The sequence below is a fragment of the Peromyscus californicus genome, unplaced genomic scaffold, assembly GCF_007827085.1.
Source record: "Peromyscus californicus insignis strain IS unplaced genomic scaffold, ASM782708v3 Scaffold_10__1_contigs__length_136768540, whole genome shotgun sequence".
NCBI lineage: Eukaryota > Metazoa > Chordata > Mammalia > Rodentia > Cricetidae > Peromyscus > Peromyscus californicus.
The window spans coordinates 60,891,319-60,918,289 of NW_026294391.1; the positions used below are offsets into that span (position 1 = coordinate 60,891,319).

Genomic DNA, 26,971 nt, shown 5'->3' on the forward strand with positions numbered 1-26,971 from the left:
CAAGTACCTTTTTCTTTTTAATTCATTTTTAGAAACTGAGGCACTGGTGATAGCTGAGTGGTAGAGTGTTTGTCTGGCATTCATGCACAAAGCACTGGATTCTATCCTCAGTGCCATAAAAAATGGAACTGCAATGTGCTATGGCATAACATTTTATTCTATATTTAATATACCCTATTTAACATACATAACCTACATGTAAGTACCTGTGTGCTTATTTCTTTCAGCACTTAATTACCCTGGTTATTATAGTACTTTTATGTTTTGACTGCTGTAAGATTACTCTAGAGTTTAATTATTATAGACAGATTCTGCTGCTTTAAATATGGAATTTTATTCATCTAAGTGTTGATTTCTTTTTGAGCAAGAGTAGAAACTGGAATCACTCAAATTCTTTTAACTCTGTGATAAACCACTTCCCATTGCTGATGTAACAATAACAGACTTAATGGATTAAAACAGGAAAGATATATTATCTTATTATTTCTTAAATCAGAGGTTCAAACCAGCCTCACAGGACTATCATCCTCAAATCCTAAAATCAGGTAATCATCAGGGTTGATGGAACTCTGAGGAGATCATTCATTTCATTGCCCCTCCCCCTTTTTTGTACTTACAGACCTAGGATTTATGTTAAAAACCTTACTTTAGATGATGAATTCTTTTTTTAAATGAATGTCTATTTATTACAAACAAAAACAAGCAAACAAACCCCCCCAAAACAAAAGCAAAACACAATAACAACAACAACAAAACCCCACAATATTAAAAACCTACAAGCAACCTATTACATCTCTGCTTCAGGCATTCTTTTGCCTAATGGAGCGCTGTCACTTGAAATAATTCATCGTCTTTAGAAAGTAAAGGAAGTCTCCAAATTAGAACACTCATAGTTCATTGCCCATGTAACACACTCACAAAATCCAACAAACACTTTCTAACAATGAAGTATGAAAGTTTATACACAAAATAATATATAATTGGATATTCACATTTTTTCTTCAAATTAACAGTTTGTTTCTTAATTTTGACAGTTTTTTTCTACGTGTATCCCAAATTGTTCAGTTTGTTACTCCTTTCTCACATCACTTCCACCTCCTGCTTACAGTGTTTCTCCTACTGCTAATGATTGATCATCATACTTCCCATTAGGATCCTTATGATTTAGATGGTGTTCAAGGTTTGTTCATTTAAATCAAGCCAGGGGCATCTGTTATTCTGCCTACCAAGCTACTATTCAAAGCACCTGCAAATATATATATATTGCTTTACACATTTATAAAACAGTACTGATATTGTTATTGTTCACAGCATGGCACTTGTCTTAACAATATACATTGACCATCATTTGTTGTTTGTAATAGTCTTATATGCCACCATAACCAATGATTTTACATTGTTTCACTGGAAGTAGGGTCACTAGTTCCACTAATAAGTAAAACCAAAATTGTTGCTATGAACATTTAGGGTTATTTTAGCTTTTATCTATTAAAATAAATGCTGTGTCTCAGTTAAGATGTGGAATTATGCTTCTATTATCCCCTTCTCTCCCAAGTTCCATTGACATGAAATCATACTTTTTTTTAATGATTTTAATTATTTTTTTGTTTTATGTGTATTGATGTTTTGTCTGCATGTATGTCTGTATGAGATTGTCAGATCTCCTGGAACTGGGGTTACAGACAGTTGGGAGCGGCCATGTGGGTTCTGGGAATTGAACCTGGGTCCTCTGGAAGAGCAGTCCGTGCTCTCAACCAACATATATAAAGGGAGTAAACTCTAAGAATACAGAATACAAAGGCATGGGAGTAGCTGAGATTTGGGTAAACAGCTGAAGGGTATATGACCTGGAAAAGGCGCTAGTGAGGCAGGAGTTATCCTCTCCAGGGAAGCCTCCAAGCTCAGAAGGACATTGTGTCTGTGCTTCCAGAACTGGAGTGGAACTGCAGCACTTTATTCCATCCTCCTCCATCTCAGAGGGAGAGACTGGCAGCAGAGACACTTAGGGAGCTTTCAAAGACAACTCCTGCTGAAGATGATCACAGAAATTCTGTAAGTGTGTGTGTGCACATACATATAAAACATCGCTATTACATACTGAGGATATTCAACAAATGGCAGAATTTACAAGTAAAAAAAGGATAATAGTAGACTAGTAGACAAAAATATGAAAAGTATTTAAAATAACAGTGGGAAGAGATGAAAATGGACTGATAATTATTTTCTGACATTATCTGACATTGAATTTCTATTGCTGTGAAAAAACACCATGACCAAAAGCAACTTGAGGGGGAAAGGGGCCTATTTGGCTTACAGTTTATAGTCCATCATCAAGGGAAGTCAAGGCAGCTCAAGGTAAGAAACTGGAGGCAAGAACTGAAGCAGAGACCATGGAGGAATGCTTCTTACTGGGTTGTTCTCTCCTAGCTTGTGCAGGTTGCCAACACGTGTGGCACCTTCTGCAGTGGCCCTCCCACATCAATCAATCAATAAAAGGACCCACAGGCTTGCCTACACAATGACCCAATAGATGTATGTTTTAATTGAAGTTTGTCTTAGGGTTACTATTGCTGTGACAAAACACCATGACCAAAAAGTAAGTTAGGGAGAAAGGGGTTTATTGGGCTTCCTACATTGTAGTCCATCACTGAAGGAAGCCAAACAGAAACTCAAACAGGGCAGGAACTGTTGGACTCCACAGAGGTATCCTAGTGAGATCTGAGCTTGCTTTACACAGCAGTGCTGCATTAGGGGATGGCTTGGCCATGACCATGGTTACCAGGTGTTTAGAATGTTCTGCACTTGGCTGTGCTAGGGGGAGGTCTTTTGCTCCACCACTTGGCATTCCTTTAAAAGACCTTAGAAGAGACAGAAGAGGCCAGTGGGTTTTGATACAGGCCCTCCTGAGGCTATCCTGTGTTTCTGTCTTTCTCCCCTCTATATTTCTATCTAAATATTTCTCACTTCTCCATCCTCAAGAGTACCCTGGGAGAAAAAGTGGGAACTGGTCTCCCTCAAGGAACCTGGAGACAGGAGAAGATGCAGAGGCCATGGATGAGTGCTACTTACTAGCTTGCTTCCCCTGGCTTGCTCACTGTGCTTTCTTATAGAACCCAGGACCACCATTCCAGAGATGGCACCACCCATCATAGGCTGGGCCCTCCCCCATCAATCACTAATTAAGAAAATACCTTACAGCTGGATCTTATGGATGCATTTTTTCAGTTGAGGTTTCCTCTTCTCAGATGACTATAGTTTGTGTCAAGTTGACATAAATATTTGCAGCACAAGATTTCTCTTTCATGATAGCAACTACAGCTGTGTCAAATTGGGGGAAAACAAAACTAATCAGAACAGGCAACACTGACCTCAATTGACTGAGGTCAATTCTAGGGACATGAAGTTATGCATCTAAAAGCCATGTTAGAGTTTGAATATGTGTCTTAGAGCATGGGTTTGGGCAGATTTGTTATGTGCCAAGTATTCTGCATTTCTAGCTGTTGGGAACAATGGGTATTTCCATGGTCATATTTATGTGAGAGGATGTTACATAAATGGTTAATGTTAATAACTATGTCAAAGCACCCTCTCCTTAATCTCTCCTCCTTAGTATTGCACTCCCCATCCAAATCCAGAGTATGATGCAGAACTGCTCCTACAACTGGATCTCAGTATAAATAGAAGAGAGTAGCCCTTTTGTGTTGCAAAAAAAGAGTAATGCAGGTTGCACTTTTCAAGAGTAGCATACCATCTGTAGTCCCCACATACTGTGAAAGTTCTCTGAGCTGTGGTCAATGCAGGATGTAACTTCAGAACATAGGGCAGCTTCTAAAGCAATGGTCATCCTTTTGTCCTTTCTTTACATCCTCCATCTCTTAGTGAAGTGGATACTGAGAAGACAGAATCTCTATTCTGATCAGCCCATGCCAAACTGAGAATTCCCATTTGAGACCGACATCACAGACATTAACCACCATTTCTATCCCAAATCACTTCTTAACTTAACAGAAGGGAAGTCATCATCACAGAAATGCAGAGTATTTCTTGGACACTTTATGGTCTCTTTAAAGAAGTCACTCATGAACCTCCCAAAAATATCATGTGAATTAATTTCTTCAAGGAATATATTATTGATACAGATAAATCTCACTAATTTATAACCACCTAGAGTTATACGTACCTAATGTGCTTATTAAAGAAAACAAAGATTAGAATACAGTTTTTTATTTGAAATCAGATACCAAAGTGTTGACAAGCAGCAATCCTATTTTACTCTTTCTTTCTTCTTTTTTTTTTGTGGTGCTGGGAATCAAATGTTGAGCAACTTGTATGCTAGGCAAGCATCCTACTACTGATCAGTAACAATTGTAAAAGCCATGGTCTGGTGCTGAAATATCACTAGACTGGGTATACTTGGAATACAATACAGTTTTTACGCCATCAAATAGTATAAATGAAACTCTGCTTTTGTATCACTCTCTCTGTCTTTCTCTCTCTCTCTTTCTTTCTTTCTTTCTTCCTTTCTCTTTCTTCCTTCCTTCCTTGTCTTTTTGGTTGACCTATAACTCACAGAGATGTACTTACTCTCCGCCTACCAAGTGCTAGAATTAAAGGAAAGCACCACCATGCCCAAACTCTATTGGTTTCTTGAAAATAGCTTCAAATTGTCAAGAAAGAGCTGTTGGGCATCTTACCCAAGGACATATGGCTACTAAGTGATAGTCAGGTTTATATACATCCAGACTTCTTACTTTCCCAATTCATTTCCCCTTAGGCATACATACTTGATCTATTGCTATATAATCTAAAATGAAAGTGATGAGTTTTTCTTTTCTAATGTCCCTCATAACTAGCCTCTAGCCCTGTTTACAGAAAATTCCTTAAAACATTACTGATTATCAATGAGAGGAAAAAGAAACTTTGTTCAGTGAGAAATTTTATTGTCTGGAGAGTGCCTGTAAAAGGACAGAAGTTGGTACCAGCGACTGAGTTATTGTTGTGATAGGCTTGACCATGTGTTTATTTGGAGGAATGTGGACTTTGGGACTTTCAATAGAAAAGTGATTGGATGACTTAAGTGGGGCTTAGTAGTCCATACTAGTAGAAGCATGGAAGACAGTGGTGCTAAGGGTGATTTCAACTGTGGGGGCCTGGCTCAAGAGGCTTCAGAGGAGAAGAATATTAGTATGTGGCCTAAAAACTTTTCTTTTTTTTTCTTGTGATATTTCATTGAAGAATGTGGCTGCTTTCTTCCCTTATCAAAAAAAAAATCTGCCTGAGGCTAAATTGAAGATTTCTGGATTAACAGCTTTGGCAGAGGATACTTCCAGACAGTCTAGTATTGATTGTGTTGCATGGTTGATAGTGGCCAGCCTAATGCAGATCTATAATAAAAAAAGGACCAAGCTAAGAAAGGAAAAATACAAAATGTACAATTTGAGGGGAAAAGTGTAGCAAGCCTTCTTGTCAGACTTTCTTTAGACTGCCAGCCTGCAAAAAATGACATGGAGACTTCTTATTAATTATGAAATCTTGGCCTTTAGCTTGTTTGTCTTAACTAGCTCTTATAACTTAAATTAACCCATTTATATTAATCTACATTGTGTCACATTGTGTTACCTCTCTTTTATCTTCCACCTCCTGTTTCCTCTCCATGTCTCCTGGCATCTCCCACACACCTAGATTCCTCCTCCTCTTCCTTTCTCTCCCTGGAAATCTCACCTATGCCTTCTGCCTAGCTGTTGGCCATTCAGCTTCTTATTACACCAATCACAGAGAATACATCTTCACATAGTGTACAAATATCCCATAGCAAAAAGGGGCACCAAGAAGTGTAATGGACCTAAGTCTTGTGTTCAAGGAGATAAACAGATTAAAGAAAAACCTGATGCTAAATGGAATAAAGGGAGTGGAGGTGATCTCAAGGCAAAACCCTACCCAGCTAAGCTTCCAACTTGTGATTAAAGAAAAGGGATTAAAGAAAAGCTTAAGGCCAGGTGTGGTGGCACAGGCCTTTAATTCTAGGACTAGGGATGCAGAGGCAGACAGATTTCAGAGTTCAAGTCCAGCCTGGTCTACAGAGTGAGTTCCAGAACAGCTAAGCTTAAGCAGTGAAGGAAACCATCAAAAACAGAAAGCTGGTGAAAATGTATTTGAACAAGAGAACCATGTTCCAGCCCCAGCAAGCAGCAGAGCTTGGCAGCTCTGGCCACATTGTTCTGGTTTTAAAGTCAAGGATACAAGAAAGAGGTTAGAGAATCTCCCTCCACAACTAAGGAAAGCTAATGAGGTCAAGCATGTGTCAGGGGTGTCCCTGCATGGAGGCCTAGAGAGACCATTGTGTGAACTATGAAGGTGAAGCCTTGGAGACCCCCAAAATATTGGAAATGCCAGAGTAATGGGCTATCTGCCTACAAGAGCTGCTAACAGTGAGTGGAACCAGCTCAAGAAAGAGAAGCATGTTGCAGTCAACAAAGCTGAAAGGTGTTGGAGACCTAAAGAACATTTTGACATTAGACATGAAGTTGCAGCGTTTGGAGTTTGCCCAGCTGGTTTTTAGTCTTGCTTTGGTCCAGTATTTCCTCATTATATTCTCATTTCTCCATTTTTGAATGGTAATGTATATTCTATGCCATTGTATGTTGGAAATATGTGATCTGCTTTTTTTGTTTTGATTTTACAGGGGTTTACAGTTAAGAGATTGCATGAATCTCATTAGAGACTTTGAACTTTGGGCTTTTAAACAGTGTTGAGACTGATAGACTACGGGGACTTTTTAAGTTGGACTTAATACATTTCTGCATTATGAACTATGGGGGCCAGGAAGTGGAATATGGTGGTTTGAATGAAAATGACCCCCATAGGCTCGTAAGGAGTGGCACTATTAGGAGGTGCGGCTTTGTTGGAGTAGGTGTGGCCCTGTTGGGGAAGTAGTTGGGTGGGCTTTGAGGTTTCAAATGCCCAGAGTAGGCCCAGTGTCTCTCTCTCTTCCTACTGCCTGCTGATCCAGATGTAGAACTCTTGGCTCCTTCTCCAGCACCATGTCTGCCTGCATGCCACCGTGCTCCCTATCATGATAATGGACTGAACCCCTGAATTGTAAAGGAGCCACCCCAATTAAATGTTTTCCTTTATAGGAGTTGCTGTGGTCATGGTGTCTCTTCACAGCAATAGAAACCTTGCTTAAGACAACAGACGAAAGTGTCCTTGACTGAACCTAAAGGATGTTTATGGACCACTCCATATCCCAGATTATTAAAGTGTGAGATGAGACCCTGTAATTGAATGTGTGGGTTTCTAAAAGTTTGACAACAGTAAAAAGGTTTCTGAATGTATAACAGCACAAATTAATTCAAAATTAAACACACAAGGCTGCAGATTACCTAAGTTGGTAGAGTGCTTGATTAGCATGCATGAAGCTCTGGGTTGGCTCTCCTGCACTGCATAAATTAGACATGGTGGCACACATATGTAATCGAAGCACACCAGAGGTGGAGGCAGGAGAATCAGAAGTTCAGGTTCACTTTCAGCTGCACAGAAAATGTGAGGCCAGCCTGGATGACTGAAATTGAAAAACAAACAGAATGAATCTGAAATGCTTCTGGCAGTACTTGCTCATGTTTCATCACATGACTTCAGATTTGGTTCTGAACACAAGAAGTATGTACTTTGCACTGTGCATGCCATTATAATATGCAATGGTCAGGAATGCATCCTGAATCACTTCGACTAAGATTTGCGACTACTGTATGAATGAATAGCAGTATTTTCTGCTCTTATAGAAACAATAGTTTTAGGTGGGCAGTGGTGGTGCACACTTGTAATCCCAGCACTCGGGAGGCAGAGGCAGGCAGATCTCTGTGAGTTTGAGGCCAGCCTGGTCTACAGAACGAGATCCAGAACAGGCACCAAAACTACACAGAGAAACCCTGTCTCAGAAAAAAAAAAAAAACACAATAGTTTTATTACAGTAAACAAAGACTTTAAATATTAATAGCTTCCTGCCATTATTCCTCAGTATATAAGTATCAAACTCATATATCTTTAGATTATATTATGTTAGAATGTTTTATTTTATTTTTAAAATATTTAATTTTGTTTTTTGAATTATATGTATTGGTTTTCTTCTCTCTCTCTCTCTCTCTCTCTCTCTCTCTCTCTCTCTCTCTCTCTCTGTGTGTGTGTGTGTGTGTGTGTGTGTGTGTGTGTGTGTAAGTGCATGTGAGTACAGGTACCCACAAAAGCAAGAGGCATTGGATCCCCTGGAGCTGGAGTCACCTGACATGGGTCCTGGAAATTGAACTCTGGTCCTTTGCAAGACCAGTACATTCTTAACCAGTGAGCCATCTCTCCAGCAACAGAATGTTTGAGTTTAAAAGGTGCTGTTTGTATTTTTGAGTTGAGTTTTATAAGAATGCAACCATTAAATGAAATTTGGCTTGGTATTAAGACAGAATTCTAAACTTTGTGACATGGCCCTAAATGCATTTCTTGTGTGTGTGTGTGTGTGTGTGTGTGTGTGTGTGTGTGTGTGTATATATATATATATATATATATATATATATATATATATATACATGTTTCTTGGTGTGGGTATGTGTGCACATGTGTGCATGTAGGGGGAGGGGCAGCATTTGACAACAGCTGTTTTCCTCTATTGCTTTCCACTGTATCACTATTTTTGAGACAAGATCTCTCACTGAACCTGAAGTTCATTAATTTGGCAAGACTAGCTGGCCAGTGAGCCCCAGGATATTCCTGTCTCCAACTGTCCAATGCTGGGATGTCAGCATGCTGCTGTTCTTGGCCTCTATAAGTGGGTGCTCAGGTTCTGAGCTAGGGTCTGCTTGCTTGCATAGCAAGTACTTTAGTGACTTGAGTCGCCAATCCAGCCCCATTCAAACATACTTCTGCCACTTTGTCCTATGCATTTATGTGAAGTGGTATTCTGACTATTGATGGCTGTCTATTAAATCAAAATATTGACCAGCTCTGAAAAATGTTGAAGATGTTCTGTTCCCCATGGTATCAAATATTTGGCCAAGATTTTTTTGAGACAGAATCTCATGTAGCCCAGGCTGGCCTTGAATTCACTAATTATCCCAGGGTGTTCTTGAACTTCTAATCCTCCTGCCTCTACCTCCAAAGTGCCAGAATTATAGGCACATACCACCACGATCTGCTTTATATGGTGCTACAGATAGAACCTAGGGCTTCATGAATGCTAGGTAAGCATTCTACCAACTGATCTACATTTCCAGCTCCAACCAGAATTTCTTTATGTAAAAATAGACAAACACATCTATCTTATTAGTATACAAATTTACTTTTGTCTTTAGTGGTAAAATTATATATATATATATATATATATATATATATATATATATATATATATATATATAAATACATTTATTTTAAAAGAAATTTCTTTGTGAGTTATTGTCAATAACTGTTTGGTTTGTGTACACCTATTTTATATGCCTATATAATTGGGATCATTCATGTAAAAATTTCTTGGGTCATAAACAGTTGTGAGTGGAAAGAGTTTAAGAAGCCCTGCTATAGATCATCACTACCAGTTCTGAAACCTAAAATAATTGTCTTGCAATCCACATATGCCAGTTCACATTTTCCTTTAATTGCATGTTTATTTGTGGATGGCTTGTGGATACAGAAGCTGGTGGCTATTTTGAAATGTCAGGAAAGGCTTCCTTAATCTTAAAAAAGTGTACTCTTTGGCCTCAAATACTGAAAGTGAATATTTCCACAAATTTAGCTTCTTAGGAAAGATCCCAATCATAGGTCAAAGGGGACTCTAGGTAGCAAGTGCATATAGGATGAATCTGACCAACAGTAGTAGGTGAGTGTTGATGGTATTCATTTACAAGGTTTTCCATTCTTGTGCGCGAGTGTCCATGTGTGTGATGTGCATGTGTTTGTGTGTACTTGGCTGCACATGAGCACATGCTTGTGGAAGCCAGGGAGGGGGTAACCTTCAGTGCCATCCTCAGAAACGCTGTCCATCTCCTTTGAGACAGGGTCTCTTCGTAGCCTAGAACTCACCAATTAGACTAGACTGACTGGCCAGCCAGTGCCAGGGATCCTCCTGTTTCCACCTCCCTGGTACTGAGGTTACCAGCATGGCTTTTCACATGAGTGCTGGGGGATCGACCTCAGGTCCTCATACCTGCAAAACAAACACTTTACCGATTTCCCCCAAGGCCCATTTTTTTCAAATTAATTAACATGGATGACAAGAATACTTGAGTTGGGGTTTTGAGGTCTGATGGCTGATGTTCATTTGGGGTAATTCTTGCAGTACCTTCTGTAACTCTTGTTTACCGGCTATCCATTTCCACTGCTAAGTGTTTCTACTACTGGTGTCAATTTTAACTTGGTGCCTGAAAGAGGGGAAATTCCTGGTTATCTCTTGGCCTGCAAAGGAGGAGCTGTGACCACAGAGCTATTACATCTTTTCCTTCACCATAGGCACCCACCATGCTTCTGGAAAGTTGAACGTGGCATCTGTGACACAGGGCTGTTGTCCACTTTTATTCTTGGATTTTGCAGCAGGTCTTGACAAGTGAAAAGTTCTGTCAAGTTATTGTTCCTTCAGAGTTTAAAAAAAAAAACACTAAATTGTTCTGATGGTCCAGAAATGATGACAGTCCAGCAAGTAAGGCTGGGGCTTACAGAGAGCAGACTGAGCAAGAATAACAGGACAGAATAGGGAGAGTACACAGATATGTGTATTCAATTGCCAGGCAGCTCAGTGGAGCCCTAGTGATAGCATAAGAATGAGCCTGGAGAAATTCCAGCCTCACTCCTTCATTCTCCATTCCTCCTCTGGAGAGCATTGTCTTGCCTCCACACCCTGGCTATGCTAACTTTTCCTGTATCTTGAGAGTCTGCAAATTTGAGCAAGAATGTAGCACAGGTCACAGGTAATGGAGAGGGCTTCTTGAACTGGAAGCCCAGGTCTCCCTGGTGTCTGTGTGACCTTGGGCATATTAGTTACCCTGGGAATATTAATCTTCAGTCGATCTTAGTGTCAAATGGAAATATTAAAATGCTTTTGAAGAATGGAGGGGAAGATTAGAGAGTTAAGCATGTGAAAAATCCAGCACAGTTCCTGGCACATATTTAGTGCTAAAGCAATTGGAGCTTTATATTAATGATTGTTGGTCCGTCCAGATGCCATAACTTTGCCTTGACAGGGTTCTATCCTGGAGATCCCTGAAAAACTGAAGTGTTGAGGACCTTGCACCAATCCAAAAAGTCACAACAAGAAACACTTGGCACCTTGATCGACTTGTCCTTTTTGTCTCCCTCACTCTGCAAGCATACCAATTTAGGATCTAAGAAAGCTGAAGAGACCCTTGCAGTTTATTGCTTGGGTAGGACCATGGTCCCAAATTCTCTGAGACAGATACTCTTCCCTCCCCACTGCCCCAAGCCCACCTCACCGCCCCAAGCCCACCTCACCCCATTTCCCTGAATTGCATCAGTTCAGGCTCTCCAGGTATCAATTTTCTGGTCAGCATAAATCCCACCCTCCACCCCCCGCCACTTGAAATGCTACTACCGCGGAGATTATTGAGACCCAGCGGGGGTTATATCGCCCTGGCAACCGCCGAGTGCGCCTGCGCAGTCTTTTTCTCAGGCAGACTGCTCTTAATTAGGTTCCTGCACCGCCGCAGGTCAGACTTGGGGGCCAAAAGGGTGTATCTCTCCTCCCATTGTCCAATTCCTGAGTTGGAAATTGTGCTATTTTCTTTCTGGGGCTAAGAAAAATGTGAGAAATGTCGCTTACTCTTTACCATCTGCTAGGAGGTGGCAGTTCGGGGAAACCTCTGATAATTAAAAGGATGCAAAGGGGAGAAAGCTTGAGCATGCCAGGAGATGAGGACGCATACAGCATGCAGTACTGGAAGGCATCACTGTCTTTCCGTAGTCAGAGGACGTTTTCTGCATGATACTCACCCCCTTGCCAGGGATGCCTCTCAGAAACTGTTACCTGCAAGCTTTCTAGGGAAAGCTTGTGAGCAGGGTTAGAAACTGTCAGAGGAATCGGGACGAAGAGATCTAAAATGCTAACTTTACCTTAACAGCTTGAGTGTTGAAACAAACAGTGCTAACGTGGGGTATACAGTGTGGATTAAATTTGACTCAAGATCCAAGACCAGCTGTATTTGAGAAGGCTATTACTGTTTCCTAAGAGGCACCCCCAGGAGATAGGGCCTTTGTTACCCCCTGCCACAGATTTCTCTCTCCCGCTCCCCTTCTGAACTCAACCATGTCTTTCTGGGTGACTTTCAACCTCCCCCCCCGGGGGGGGGGTATTTTACCTACAGCCTATACCTTCGCCAATTCCTCCTTTTGTCCCTCAGCCCAGTCTCAGGTATCACTCCCCAATCCCACTACCCACAACAACATATCGTATCTCCAGCCTTTCATTTCACCTTGTCCTTCCCACCACCTCCCTGGACTATCCCCTCACCCACCTCCTGCTTCATACTCCTGACCTTTCCCCAGCCTGCCCTGTACCACACTGCCTTTTTCACTGCCCTCTCGTCATGCAGTTGGGAGTTACACTTGTGGACTCCCATAGTACACAGCAGCCCACTCCGTTTTCTTATACCACTTGCCACAGCACAATAGAATTGCTGGTTCACTTCCATGACGTTCCTCTTTTAGGGGGAAGTTCTGAAGCCCAGATGGGGCTTCTTTACCCTTATATCCCCAGCACATGGCCTTGTTCTCAGCACACAGGTACCTGATAAATGTTTATAGAATAAATGAGGACATAAGCATAGCATAATTCATTATACTTTTATTTTTTACTACACTCTGCAACAGCAAATTAAATACAGGTAAGTGGCAGTCTTTTATTTTTGTTAGTTTGTTTGTTAACACAGCAATAGACTCAAAAGGAGGGCAACCACGAATGAGGGGCTTTGTGTTTGGGGTGTGTTTGTGTACGTGTGTGTACTGTTACTGTTATTTAGCTTATTTTACTGGTTATTTCAAATACATAAATATTACCAATATGTTTCACACAGTTATCCGAACATTTATACTGAAACAAGACAGGAAGAGAAAACAAGCAATTTCATTTATAAACACTGATCATGAAGACAATTAGAGTATATTAGAAGGAAAGAAATATTATTAGAATTGGAACACAGTAAGCACAAGGTGTACTCTTTACCCCAACCCTCCCAACTTCTGATTTAGGACACTATTGCCCCTTTCCCAAAGGCCCCTTTAACTGATGCCACTCAACTAAAGTGAAACATCAGACTTCACATGGAGCCAAAGAAGAACATGGCAGTTGCCTCGGATCTGGCCCTGGTCTCTTCATCTTCCACAGCCTCCCTGTATTGCTCTGGCCAGTCCTGTGGCCGCTTTCTGTAGAGCCTGGCCATGTATTCCAAGGCTTTCATTTTGGTGATTTCAAGGTGAGCCCGAGGACCCCAAAGCAGCTCATATTCAACTGGATTAGAGTAGGAGAGTGGCCTGCATTCCAGGTAACGTTGTCTCATAAGCTTACAGGTGATGGCGTGCTTCTTCCCTACATCCACACTAAATCTCCGGAGTAAGTTCCAGACGTTGGCCTCCTTGACACGGTTGCCCATCAGGAAGATCAAACCCAGAATTGGCATCACATATTCTTGGGTGGGTCTGCCCAGGCTCTCTAGCATTACTTGCTCTTCTTCTGATTCTGGTTGCTGAACAAGGAGGTAGATGTGCTCACTGGTATCAACCTCAATCAGAGAGAACCCATAAAACAGGTCAAGGATTAGTGTGGCTCGGCTGAGGATATTTGGGAACACATCCTCGAATTCTTTACCAGTATGAGCCAATAGCTCATCCTGATGTATAGGCAGCAACTCCTCAGTGACATTAATGGCCAACTGGACCAAATCATTTGCTTTATCATTCATAGCGTCCTCTGACCAGAACTCTAAGCCAGCAGCCTGGCTTCTCTCTTTGGCTTTGTCAGCTTCCAGGGCCTTGCTATATTCTTCTGGCCAGCTCCAAGGTTCTTCATCATGGGCCTCTGCTACAAACTTCAGGGCCTCCATCTTTGTGATTTCCCTGTGGGCTCTAGAGCCCCACAAGAACTCAAATTCAAGGGGATTAGTGCCATATACTGGCCAGTACTCCAAAAATCGCATACGGACAAAGTCAGTAGTGAGGAGGTTTCTTGTGTTCCCAAAGAGGTTGTTGATCCTCTGAGGCTCATCCATCACATCAGCCTTTAACAGCAGATCCCAAATTGAGGCCTCTCTTGCCCGGTTGCCATTCAAGAGGATGTGCCCTAGGACCAAGGCCAGGAGACCTGCTTTTGGCATGTCCAGGGTCTCTGCTAGCCGTTCAGTGGTCTGGGGACCTGGTTTGCTGATTAGGTTGTAAGTGTCAGTCTGAGGATCAAGAACTCTCAGATTCAACCCAAAGACCCGATCCAGGTGAGCTGAGGCTCGTCTGAGTATCTCAGGGAACTGGTCTGAGTATTCTCTGAGAAACTCCAGCATATCTGACTGCCGGATAGACCCCTCACTTTGGCTTTTCATGCGCATGAAATTCACCAAAGCAACCGACCTATCTTCTAGAGGGTCGTGGACCCTGAGCGCCCCCAAACGTCGGGACTGCTCGTCGATGAGAACCTCGATGTCATTCGGGTCCTGCACAGCCTGGGGAGCGCTGGCACCCTGTGGGTCGATTGGAATCTGAGGGCCCTGGGCAGCCTCAGGGACCAGCATGGAGGTGGGGGGCCCGGAGGCATTAGTAGCCTGCATTTCACCCCGGCTCTCGCTGTAATCTGCAGTGGTCTCTGCGCTGCCGTGGCGCGCATTCTGGCTTACCAGAGACATGGTTCCAGGAGACAGGAACGCGAACGCGGAGGTCAGCGATCCCTCGGAGAGAGGATCGGAGGTGTGTTGGCGCCTCGGCACAGAGCCGAAGGCTGATACCCGGAAGCTGTGCGGATCAAAAGTGAGAGCGGGTAAGAAAGGCGATCTTTTTACACAGGCAGTAGCAAGCAATGAGCTAAAGCCCAAGAGCAGTTAGCTTTGCCGCAGCCTACGCAGGCGCAGTCAGCCTCTGCGACGTGGTGACCACGCCCCGCTCAGGCTTCCACTCCCGCCTCCTCCCACCTCTGACCGGTCAGTTTGGCCCATGGGGGTTCGAACTTCTCTTGGAGAAGAGAACTCTCAAAAAGAAACAACGGAGATGAAGCAGAAGCATTAAGGGATGGGGTGTTCAGTGATGCTGCATCTGAAGTTTTTCTAGTTTTTCTGTGAGGTACTAAGAACATTGGCAAGGCTTAATAGAGGATAGGGGTGTGTTCATGATAATTGTGGAGTCATTAAGGCCTCCACCAACTCAACAGATTATTTCTTGAACATATGCCCATGCCAGACACAGTGCTGGGTATTTGTGCGGTGCATTAGCGATTGCCTTGAGGACAAACTGAATATTCCCTTCCATATGGAGCTTGCAGTAGGGTTGGTTCAATCCATGGTAATGAGGGCCAACCCTTTATGGAACACTTAGTAGGTGACAGGCATTGTTTTCGGTGTTTTAGTTTTCTCATATTAAAATCACTTAATCTTAGCTAGTCTGAATAACATTCATCCTAAAAGTGAGAAGACCAGCTCAGGGAGGTGAGTTTGTACAGACTCGGGCCACTTCCAGTGAAAGAGAGCAGGCTTTGAATCCTTTTATCAGAGTCCAGAACATAGGCACTTTCTTTCACACCATCTGCCTTTCAAGGAGTTCTTAGCTCTAGTTCATAAAAATGGCTCAGATCAAACTGATGGAAATCAGCATGAGTCAATTTACACACAGTACAAACACAGGAGTAGTGAATGGCAGTTTTGTCTGAAGTATCTTGGATTGGAGGAGGAGCTGAGGTCTAAGTGATGAAAAGGATGGGAAGAGTTCATGGTTTACAAGGGAACATCAACAGGAAAGGCCCCGAAGTGTAAGGGTAAAAGACAAGTTTGCATAACTGCCAGTTATCCAGGTTGGCTAGAGCCAGAACGTGCTAGCATGGCTGGGAGGCAAGGACAGAGTTGGCCAAACAGGAAGGACTAAATTTCCTCCTATATGTCGGAAACTGTTTATGGCTGCACAGCACATTAGGTTCTGTTCATCATTCAGGGGTTTGTACATTTGTATTTGAGGATGTGTGGTCTAAACACTCTGCTAGGAATAAGGGTCAGTTGCTCTATTTTCTGCCACAGTAGTTGGGCTAAAGCGTAGCCCTAATCCAGGAATTCAGTGAAGGAAGAAAAAAATGTCAGATTGATATCTGCAGCCACAACTGAAATCCTTCCAAGTTCTTGATGGTAATGATTGTTGTTTAACATTCAGTGATCCAGGGCTCTGAAACTCCTTAAGAGGCCACTCATTCTGGCACCCACCCATGACATTTTCCAAGTCCTTGTTTTTATATGTGCATGCTATTACAATAGCAAAGTAGAAGGTTCAGGACCAAGCATTTGGCAAAGACTCCCCTGGGGATTGAGTTCAACCTGGTAGATTCAGTCCAGGCAGGTCCAGTCCCCTCCTCCCAGGCTGAGCCAAGTGTCCCTAAAATCTTAAGAAAAAAGAGTTACCATGGTCATGGTGTCTCTTCATAGAAATAGAAACCCTAACTAAGACCATATAATTTCTCATAGATGCAGAGATCCACAGCTAAGCGCTGGGCTGAGCTCCTGAAGTCCAGTAGAAGAGAGGGAAGAGAGATTACATGAGAAAGGGAGGAGGGGCTTAAGATCATGATGGGGAAACCCACAGAGACAGCTGACCCAGGATGGTGAGACCTCAGGGACTCTGGACTGACAGCTGTGAAGCCCACATGGGAGGGAACTATGCCCTTTGCATGTGGGAGACAGTTGTGTAGCTTGGTCTGGTTGAGGGGCCCCTAGCAGTGGGACCAGGATCTAGCCCTGGCACATGAGCTGGCATTTTGGAGCCCATTCTCTATGGTGGGACACCTTGCATAGGCTTGATGCAGGTAGGGAGGGGCTTGGTCCTGCCTCAACTTGATGTGCCAGGCTTCACTGACTTCCCATGGGAGTCCTTACCCTTTCTGGGAAGTGGATGGGCATTAAGATGGGGGGAGATGTGGTGGAACGGGAGGAAGGGAGGGAAGGGGAACTGTGGTTGGTATGCAAAATGAATAAAATTTTTTTTAAAAGAAACTATGGTTTCTCAACATCTTGACACGGTGTTTTCTTTTTTACCATTATAACTACTTTGGTGACTGGAATTATGGTATAATATTGTATTCTGGTTTACTTTATTCTGATGACAAATGAAATTGGGCTCTTTTTCATGTGTTTATCAAAATATTGGGGCCAGGCGGTGGTGGTGCATGCCTTTAATCCCAGCACTTGGGAGGGTCAGGTGGATCTCTGTGAGTTTGAGAATTGGGATACTTCTTTTGTAGAGAATACCTATTCAAGTGTTTTGCTATTTTTTTTCTACTAGAATGTTATTTCTTGTTGATTTGTAGTGATTTGAATGTAAAACAACCCTTGTGTTTAAACACTGGTTTCCCAGCCAGTGGTGCTGTCTTGGGAGGCTTTAGACTTATGCTATCAGACATAAGGCCATAGGGACTGGCTTTCAAGGATATAGGCAAATCCCAATTCTAGTCCTCACTCTGTTTCTTGCTCTACAGATATAGGAACAAAATATGCTACTTGCTCCTGTTACTGTGATCTCTGGCACACCTTCACTGCCATGATGGACTGTACTCTTCCAAATCATAAGCCAAAAATGAATCCTTTATTCCTTAAGTTGTTTATGTCAAGTATTTTGTGGCAACAGTGAGAAAATTAACTGATACACTTATACAGTTCATATATTTTATAAGTACAAGTATTTTGTGTAATGAGTCTTTTTCTGCCCCACCAGCCACTTCCCAAATAGTGACACAGAGACTTCTTATTAATTCTAAAAGCTTGGCCTATAGCTTAGGCTTGTTCCCATTTCTATTAATCTACATTCTATCATGTGGTGTTACCTCTCTTTAATCTTGCACCTCCTGTTTCCTCTCCATGTCTCCTGGCATCTCCCATATGTCTAGATTCCTCCTCATCTTCCTTTCTCTCCCTGGAAACCTGCCTATACCTCCTACCTAGCTCTTTGCCATCCAGCTTTTTGTTACACTGATGGGTGATGTTGTTCTGTATGCTGTGAATATATGTTGCTCTGATTGGTTGATAAATAAAGCTGTTTGGCCAATGGTTAGGCAGAATAGGGTTAGGTGGGACATTCTAACTAGAGAGGAGGAAGGAGAAAGGCAGAACAGAGGAGTCACTATCAGCCACCACCATGAGAAAGAAGATGTAAAGATACCGGTAAGCCATGAGCCACATGGCAAGGTACAGATTTATAGAAATGGGTTAATTTAAGATATAAGAGCTAGCTAACTAGAAGCCTGCTATGGCCATAGTTTAAAAATAAAAAAAATAAAGAAAAGGTTTTTGGGCTACATGCTGCTGTATGGAAGCATAGACCCACTGCTTCACAGAGTCAGTGGTGAGCATAGTTCCCAGAGCTGGCAGTAAACATAGTTCTGCTGTGATGTTGGGAAGCTGAGGTGGGTGGAGCCAGCAGACAAAGCTGCCATTTCAGTTCTAGTCATGCTGCAGTTTAAAGCAATAGATCCACAATAAAACAAATTCAGATGAAATAAACCTCTAAACGGTTTACAAAGTGTGTAAAAATGTACATAGGCTTGAAAGAGAGAGGAAAAGGAATGTAGACAGTTATATAAAGAAATAGAAAAAATTTAAAAATGAAGTCTTTAAAGAGAAAGTAAAAGTAATATAAAAAATAAGCCATGTAAAGATGGAAATCACACAGAAAATCTAGATTGTATTGTCTTTGGTATTTTTAACTGGAGAGAGACATTTGATTATAAAGGCTGCTCCGTTAAACCAATATATGTATTTTAAAGGTATCTTGACTTCAAAATTTGGATCTAAGGATATGTTGCTTTTGAAAGGAGGCTCTGCTTTTGTTTCCACAGGAAGCAAGAGGCTATGGATTTGTTCCCAGTTAAGATGGATCAGATTTGATCAAGCCAGACCTCCTGAATCTTAACAGATGATACTCATCAACAAAGGTTATAGCCGGTCTTCCCAGGACTTGACCATTATCTCAAATTTTCTCAGGATCCCCATAAGCCTACCAGTGCCCCCTATCAGTAGGAAGTAGCCTAGAAAACTACACCCACATCCCCCCAAAAATGGATTATAGATGTTTGTCTTTGTTTAGGTTTTCAGTTACAAATTGTTGTTATTGGTCATAGTCAATGTCTTTCTAAAAGAAGAAAGGGGGACATGATATAGATATATAGGATATAGATATGATAGGATAAAAGATTAGATTATTGAATTTACTTTTAAAGAGCAACAATTTGTTTGAAATGTTTTACATTGCTATGGATTTTAGTTTATTGATACAAATTTAAAGTTAATTTTGCTATACTGTATGTATATTTCTACTCTTGTTTCAAGTATTTTGTTTGTGCAGCTCATTTGAAATTATAGTGTATAATTGAGAAATACAGATTAATAGTTAATGATCTATGATAATCAAACTTGTAGTCATGTTAAGTTTTCTAGGTATACATAGATATAATTCAGTTAGGTAGGTAATGTTCCAACACTTCAAAGACCTACAGAATATGGCATTTAAAATGTTCTAAAAACTTAGACTTTCTGGACAGTGAGACACGTCTGCTCCTGGCAGCACTGATTTACTTCAAAGAGAAAGATAGGCATCGAAGACACTCCATATGGAGTTTGTCTTCTTCTTGAAGTGCTGTGGCACATCTTTCTGTACACTGTGAATATGTGTTGCTCTGATTGGTTGATAAATAAAATGCTGATTGGTTGGTAGCCAGACAGGAAGTATAGGTGGGGCAAGCAGACAAGAATTCTGGGGAGGAGGAAGGCTAAGTCAGGAATCACCAGCCAGACACAGAGGGAGCAAGATGACAAGGCAGAACTGAGAAAAGGTACCAAGCCATGTGGCTAAACATAGAAAAGAATCATGGGTTAATTTAAGCATAAGAGCTAGCCAGTAATAAGCCTGAGCCAATGGCCAAGCAGTTATAATTAATATAAGCCTCTATGTGCTTACTTGGGGGAACATATATCCCCCTTTGGGTGGCTGCAGGACTGGCAGGTAGGAGAGATTTGTCCTTACTGTGGGCTAGGCAGGACACAGGAAAACTTCTGGCTACATTACACCAATTACAGCAATATACCTTCACACAGTGTGCAAATATCTGACAACACTTTTGTCTATAATTGTGGTGGTTTTAATGACAAATGTTCCCCAAAGGCTTGTGTATTTGAATACTTGATCTCCAGTTGGTAGCGCTGTATGTGGAGGTTATAGACCCTGTAGGAGGTATAGATTGGCTGGAAAAATACATCACTGTGAGTGAGCTTTGAGAGTTTCTAGGTTCACCCCCACTTACAGTTCCCTCTCTCTGCTTTCTGTATGTGAACAAAAATAGGATCTCTCAGCTTCCTTCTGCTGCCATCCTTGCTTCTTGTTATGATGTCACCTCTATGATGAACTCTTATCCCTCTGGAACCATAAGCCAAAATAAACACTTTCATCTGTAAGTTGTTTTGGGTCATTATATTTTATCACAGTAAAAGAAAATTAACTGATACAATGTATATTACAAGTCTCCCTCTCATATACAGGTTTCCTTTTTACTATCTCAATGTTCTGTTTGAATCAGTGGTTCTCAACCTTCCTAATGCTGTGACCTTTCAATACAATTCCTCATGTTGTGGTGGACTCCAGCATACAATTATTTTCATTGCCACTTCACAACTCTAATTTTGCTATGTTATGTTATGAATTGCAATGTAAATATCTGTGTTTTCCAACGGTCTTAGGTGACCCTTGTGAAAGAGTTGTTCAACCCCCAAATGGGTCGCAACCCACATGTTGAGAACAACTGCTTTAAATGAACAAAAATTCTTAGTCATTATATAGTCCAATTTATTAATTGTCATTATGGTCAAAGCTTTAGGGGGCATGTTTAAGAAATTTTGCTACCAAGACCACCTGAAATGTTTATATGCTTTCTTCAAAAAAGATTTGATTTATCCTTCATTTAGAGATCTAAAACTCATCTGGAACTCTGGAGTGGGAAATGACAGCTCAAGGTTTAAGAGTGTTTCATGCTTTCAGAGGACCCAAGTTTAGTTCCCAGCAGCCACTTAAGGCAGCTCACAACTACCTTTTACTCCAGCTTCAGAAGATATGATGCTCTGTTCTGCCTCTATGCACACAGCACAAATGTGTGTACATACCTACCAACAGAGAGAGAGAGAGAGAGAGAGAGAGAGAGAGAGAGAGAGAGAGAGAGAGATTTTTAAGAATAATAAATTTTAAATAAATAAATAAATAAATATCATCTGAAACATTTTTTAGTATGCTGTGAGATGAGAATTCAATAATTATTTATTTTTGCCACAAAGCAAATAGTAAGATACCATACCCATCTTTAAAACTGATATAAGACCATATTCCTCAAAAAAATATCCTTTCATAATCCCATTGTAGGGTCCTATTAGACATAAATCAAGTGATGAAAGTGTGTGGGCCTGTGTCTATATTTTCAGTGTTCTTGCACTGGTTAGGTTTTTATTCTGTAAAAATATCATGTGCTCATGTTTTATTTTTATAGTAAGTATTAACATATTGCAATGTTAGCTGTCTAGCTATATTCATTTTAGACTGTCTTGGCCATTCATGCTCCATTGCATTTTAGAATTATATTCTCAATATTTTATGAAGAAAATTTTTGTAATTTTAATTATGATTATTCAATTTGAAGAGACCATCTTAAAAATGCTGTCTTCCAGCCTGTTAATATGGAATGTTACTCTATTTTGATTTTTGTAATAGTTTTCAATAATGCTTTTGATTTTAAATGTCATCCAGCCATAAACCAATAAGAGCATACTTTTAGTTGGACCTGTTGAATTTGGGTACATATCGTCTAAGTAAGATGACATGATTAGGGCTTATTGTATTATTTGGGTTTCATTTGTATAATTTGGTGGAGAATCTAAAGGAAGTGAGCATTCATTATAGATTGGATCCTATCAGAAAGTGGGGACAATTCTGTTTCAGAGTCACAATAAGTCTTATCTAGAAGGAGTAAAGACTAGAACATGGCTAAGAATACAACTGGCTGTGTAGCTTGATCTGCTTAATGGGCCCCTTGGCAGTAGGATCAGGATCCATCCCTGATGAATGAGCTGGCATTTTGGATTCCATTACCTATGGTGGGACATCTCACACAGCCTTGATGCAAGGGGAGGGGCTTGGACCTGCCTCAACTGAATGTACCAAGCTCTGCTGATTCCCCATGGGAGGCCTTACCTTTTTATAGGAGAGAATGGGGGTGGGGGTGGGGAGAGGCTGGAGGGGCAAGAGGAGGAAAGAGGCAAATCTGTGATTGATATGTAAAATGAATAAAAAATTTCTTAATAAAAAAATAATAAAAGAATCCAACTGGCAAAGTAATGGCAGGCATTCATATAGCTAGGGATGTTTGTTAATCATTGTGACTTAAACAAATCCATGTTTGGGGATGTTGTGTTTTGTTTTGTTTTCTGTTACGTTCTGATTAAGAAGTCACCATGTTTTTATCTTGCTCAGACCTTGTAACAGATTGTTCTAATATGAAGCTGATAATCTGTGAAATTATTCATGCAAACAGGAGAACATCAAGGTTTATCTGATAACCAATAACAGTACCAATTGGATACCAGGAACTCTTTTACAATACCCTGTTTCATTCAAAAGCAGAAAGCATCAAGTTATAGGAAATAAATCCACAACATATGGATGTGCTAGTTTTTTTCCTCATTGCTCTGATGAAATACCCAACAAAAGCAACTTAAGGAAAGAGGGTTTTATTTTTGGCTCACGGTTTGAGGGTACAGTCCATCATGGCAAGGAAATCCTGGTTGCAGGCACTTGGGCAGCTGTTCACATTACATCCACAGTCAGGAAATAGAGACAGATGACTGTGCACCTTTTTCTTTTGATTAATCTCAGGACCTCAGTCCACAGGATGGTGCCATCTACAGTCAGGGCATGTCTATATACTCCAATGAACCAAATCCAGAAATTCCCTCACAGACATGCCCAAAGGCTTGTCTCCTAGGTAATTATGAAATTTTGACACTCAGAGATTAGAGAGTGTAGTTTGAGATAGATTATGGTTAGTCTCCCTTGATCCATTTATTTCAAGGTAAGTTGAGTTCTCTGATGTGAGATGAGCTAAGCAGTAGTATCTCAGTGTCTGGACAAAATCCATGCATCAACTGCAACACAGACATTTTTAGAAATTAGCTCTTAGTCCTTAAACTAGAAATTCAGGACTTATAAAATCCAATCAATAAAGCAAGCTGGCTATACTTAGAAAGCTAGGTATCATGGCTCATGTCCTTTCTGTAGACTACAGGTACATCAAAATGTATCTGCATGGCCATCACTAGTTCTGTAACTCAGCAGAATCAGGTGAAGGATGGCATATATAGAAGTTGGTTAAATTTAGAGTGGCAATACTTTAGAAAGACCTTACAGGAAAATGTTGCTTTTCCTTAAGTGACAGGAGACTATATGGGATAAAATAACAGTGTGAAGATGAATCAGAGTAATGTTAGTACCAAAGCAAATAATCCAAAGAGTGTTGAATTAATCTTATTACATTGTCTCACGTGGAGGCTGTTCATTTTTGATGGCAGAAGGTTATCCCATTTTTTGGAAAATGTTACTTGTGTAAGAAAAGGCTTCTGAAAGACTTACAAGAACCCTCAATTTAAAGTCATTTGAAGTTAATATCCCAGGAGTCAAGAGGAAATCTTTAAGCTAAGAGGAGAAAAAAAGTATCAAAACTTTTGGGTATTATTGTTAGGCATTTGTTAACAGTTCCTGATGGGGTAGTTTCACTTAGTCTTAAATCCAACTTTTCTCTGATATCTAATTGAGAACAAATTTGCAGATTGTAGATTATGTAGGATGCATTTTGCTAAGTGCTTTGTAAATGTTCCCCATACCTCACAGTGTTAAACCTCAAAGCACTGTATGAGTATTTAATGAATAAACTGTAATTTGGTCAAATCTCAGACCTTGAAATTCCTTAGTGCATGAAACAATATTATTAATCCATAAGAGCTAACCTGTGGTCCCATGGAGCTTTATCTCATTTTCATAAAACTAATAGAAGTATTTGGGGCTTTCAAAGATTGAAGGTTTCTAAGGATAGTTTTAGTTTAGAATTCCAGTAGTTCTCTCTACTTTTCCTGAAGGCTACGGATAAAAAATGCAGTGAAGTTTCTTAACAAAAGGAAAAAATTTACAGTGTACTAATTAAAATTCTGATAATGTAAGTGTCTCTGTTACTGTATAAAAAGAAATAGGGATTCTGCAAATCAGATGAGTGAAATTAAGTACTTTTATATCCTCACTATGGGTAGGGTTCTAGTAGGAGAAGCTTCAGTCCACCTTGACATTATTGATGCAAACATCTTAATTATTGATGTTCTCATCTTAAAGGGAATCAAAGACAGTTCATTCTGGAGTCATTTTGAGTGACCACGGCCTGGGAACACAGACTTAGGCTACCCCCAAATTCCATGTTCCTATGTGGAAGCAGTTTCCTGAAGTTTTATAATTTTACAACACAAAGAAAATAATAAATCAAGGCAAGTTTAAAATGCATTGATGGCCGGGCAGTGGTGGCGCACGCCTTTAATCCCAGCCCTCGGGAGGCAGAGCCAGGCGGATCTCTGTGAGTTCGAGGCCAGCCTGGGCTACCAAGTGAGTTCCAGGAAAGGCGCAAAGCTACATAGAGAAACCCTGTCTCGAAAAACCAAAAAAAAAAAAAAAAATGCATTGATGGATACATCAGAGAAGCAGTTACATCAAGATGGAGGAAGCTTTTCTACAGGCCTAAGAGGCTATCTGATGGCATTCTTAGGTTTGGGGTTGGCAGAAGCTAGTAGTCTGCTGAGTTAATAGATCCCAAAAGGTTTATGTCTATTAGTCACAAGATATTGATTCCTACACATGGGTGGGCTATTCCAGAGAGCTAAAACTTAGCCCAAGATAAGGTAATAGCCTGTTCCAGAGAGCTAAAACTTAGCCCAAGATAAAGTAATAGCCTTTAACCTGCAACATTGCAATTTCTCCACAGTACTGAAATTCTAAGCAGCTAACCAGTCTCTACCGACACTACTTAATTGAAGGAGTTTTGTTTACACACTAAACAAATAATAACAAAAATGCCTTTGTGGAAGGTATTTGGGTAAACTGGGTAAAGTCTATTTGGAAGTTTTCAGAGCAAAAGACTTGTTGGAAACTGTCCACATCCAACTTCCACAATGTTACTAGCATTTCGTTACTGGCAAGTTGGATATATTTTGGAATTATCATAAGCAATACCTTTAAAGTTAACAAACCAGTGCTCATTTAATTGTGCAGCCAATCTGTATTTGCAATTTTGGATATTATCATGAAGATTTTTAAATATGATTTTGCTAAATCCCATGATAAATGTTATGGTGCTACCATGAAGACATCTAAAAATACACAATATATTAAATGTTCCTTGTTTAAAAAAAAACAAAAAAACAAGGTCTTATGGCAGTTACTAACAACTTCTTTTGCACCATCTACGAATTTGGCTTTCTGGGTTTTCACACTTGGAATGACTGTGTTAATTTTTGTTGTTGTTATTGCTGTAAATACATATACTATAAGAAGAAATTTAAGGAAAAAGTTTATTTTGTTCCAGACAGCTTATCTTTTTGTTAGTTGATATGTTCAGCTGGGGGCAAATTAATGTAGTCATATAAACAATTTAGTTTCTATGAAAGCTCTTTTATTATAATTAGTCAATGACCTTAATTGTGCAAATTCATTCATTGCACTGTACATTTCCTTTCATACGTGCTCATATTGTGCTTTGTTCTTATGAATGCTCCCTGCTATTTTCTTGTGTCCTCCTCTCTTTTCTCCCCCAGCCACCTTCCCTAAATGTCAGTCCTCTATTTTCAGGCCATCCTTCTTTGTTTGCTTGTTTTTATATGTGAGAAAAAAAATAATACTTTCTGTGTCTGGTTAATTCTACCTAAATTCTAGTTCAACCCAAATTTCTTGCTCATGATATGAGTGTTTAATTATTCTTTATGCTTAAATAAAACTATATGTATATATGTATATGTACAAACACACACATACACATATGTTTTTTTTCCATTCATCTATTGATAGACATCTAGGCTGATCTTCTGTTTTGGCTATTGTGAATAGTACCACAATGAATATGTGTATGCAAGTATCTCTATTGTAGTCTAAATTAATTTTCTTTAGCTATATATACAAAGTAGTGGCCTTGCTGGGATGTATGGTAGATCTATTGTTAGTTTTTATTTTTTTAAAAAAAACCTCCATACTGATTTCCATAGAGGTTGGACTAATTTGCATTCCCACCAGCAATGTATAAGAATTCCCCCCAATCCTTGCTAGAATTTAAAAAATATAATAACTATTCTGACTGAGATGAGATAGAATCTCAATAGAATCTTGATTTGCATTTCCCTGATGGCTAAAGATGTCAAACCTTTTCCCCATATATTTATTGAGACGTGTCTCTTCAGATCACATGCCCATTTACTGAATGGACTGACCTGTCCTTTCAATGTTTGCATTGTATAGTTTTTTAATGTTTTCTGGATATTACTTTCTGTCAAATATCTAGCAGATATTTTCTCCAATTCTGTAGGCTGTCTCTTCTTTCTGTTATTTCCTTTGCTGTGCAGAAGCTTTTAATTTCATGTAATCCCATTTATCCATTGTTGATTTCATTTTTGAACTGTTAAAGTACTAATAATGAAAT

At 40.4% G+C, this 26,971-nt stretch overlaps 1 protein-coding gene across 12 annotated transcripts in view; it reads right to left on the minus strand.

The window, feature by feature from the left end:
• Positions 1-26,971, minus strand: part of Magee2 (MAGE family member E2) — a 263,354-nt gene that overhangs the window by 60,792 nt on the left and 175,591 nt on the right. For 8 of the 12 annotated variants that reach the window (XM_052734455.1, XM_052734428.1, XM_052734436.1 and 5 more), the window contains one exon: positions 12,813-14,982. In XM_052734455.1, coding sequence (XP_052590415.1) covers positions 13,305-14,876 — 1,572 coding nt within the window. In that variant the 5' untranslated portion in view covers positions 14,877-14,982 and the 3' untranslated portion in view covers positions 12,813-13,304. Of the gene's footprint in view, positions 1-10,062; positions 10,187-12,812; positions 14,983-16,616; positions 20,626-21,292; positions 21,366-26,971 lie in introns of those variants that run through there. The other 4 variants (XR_008217361.1, XM_052734400.1, XR_008217362.1 and 1 more) reach the window with 4 other exon arrangements.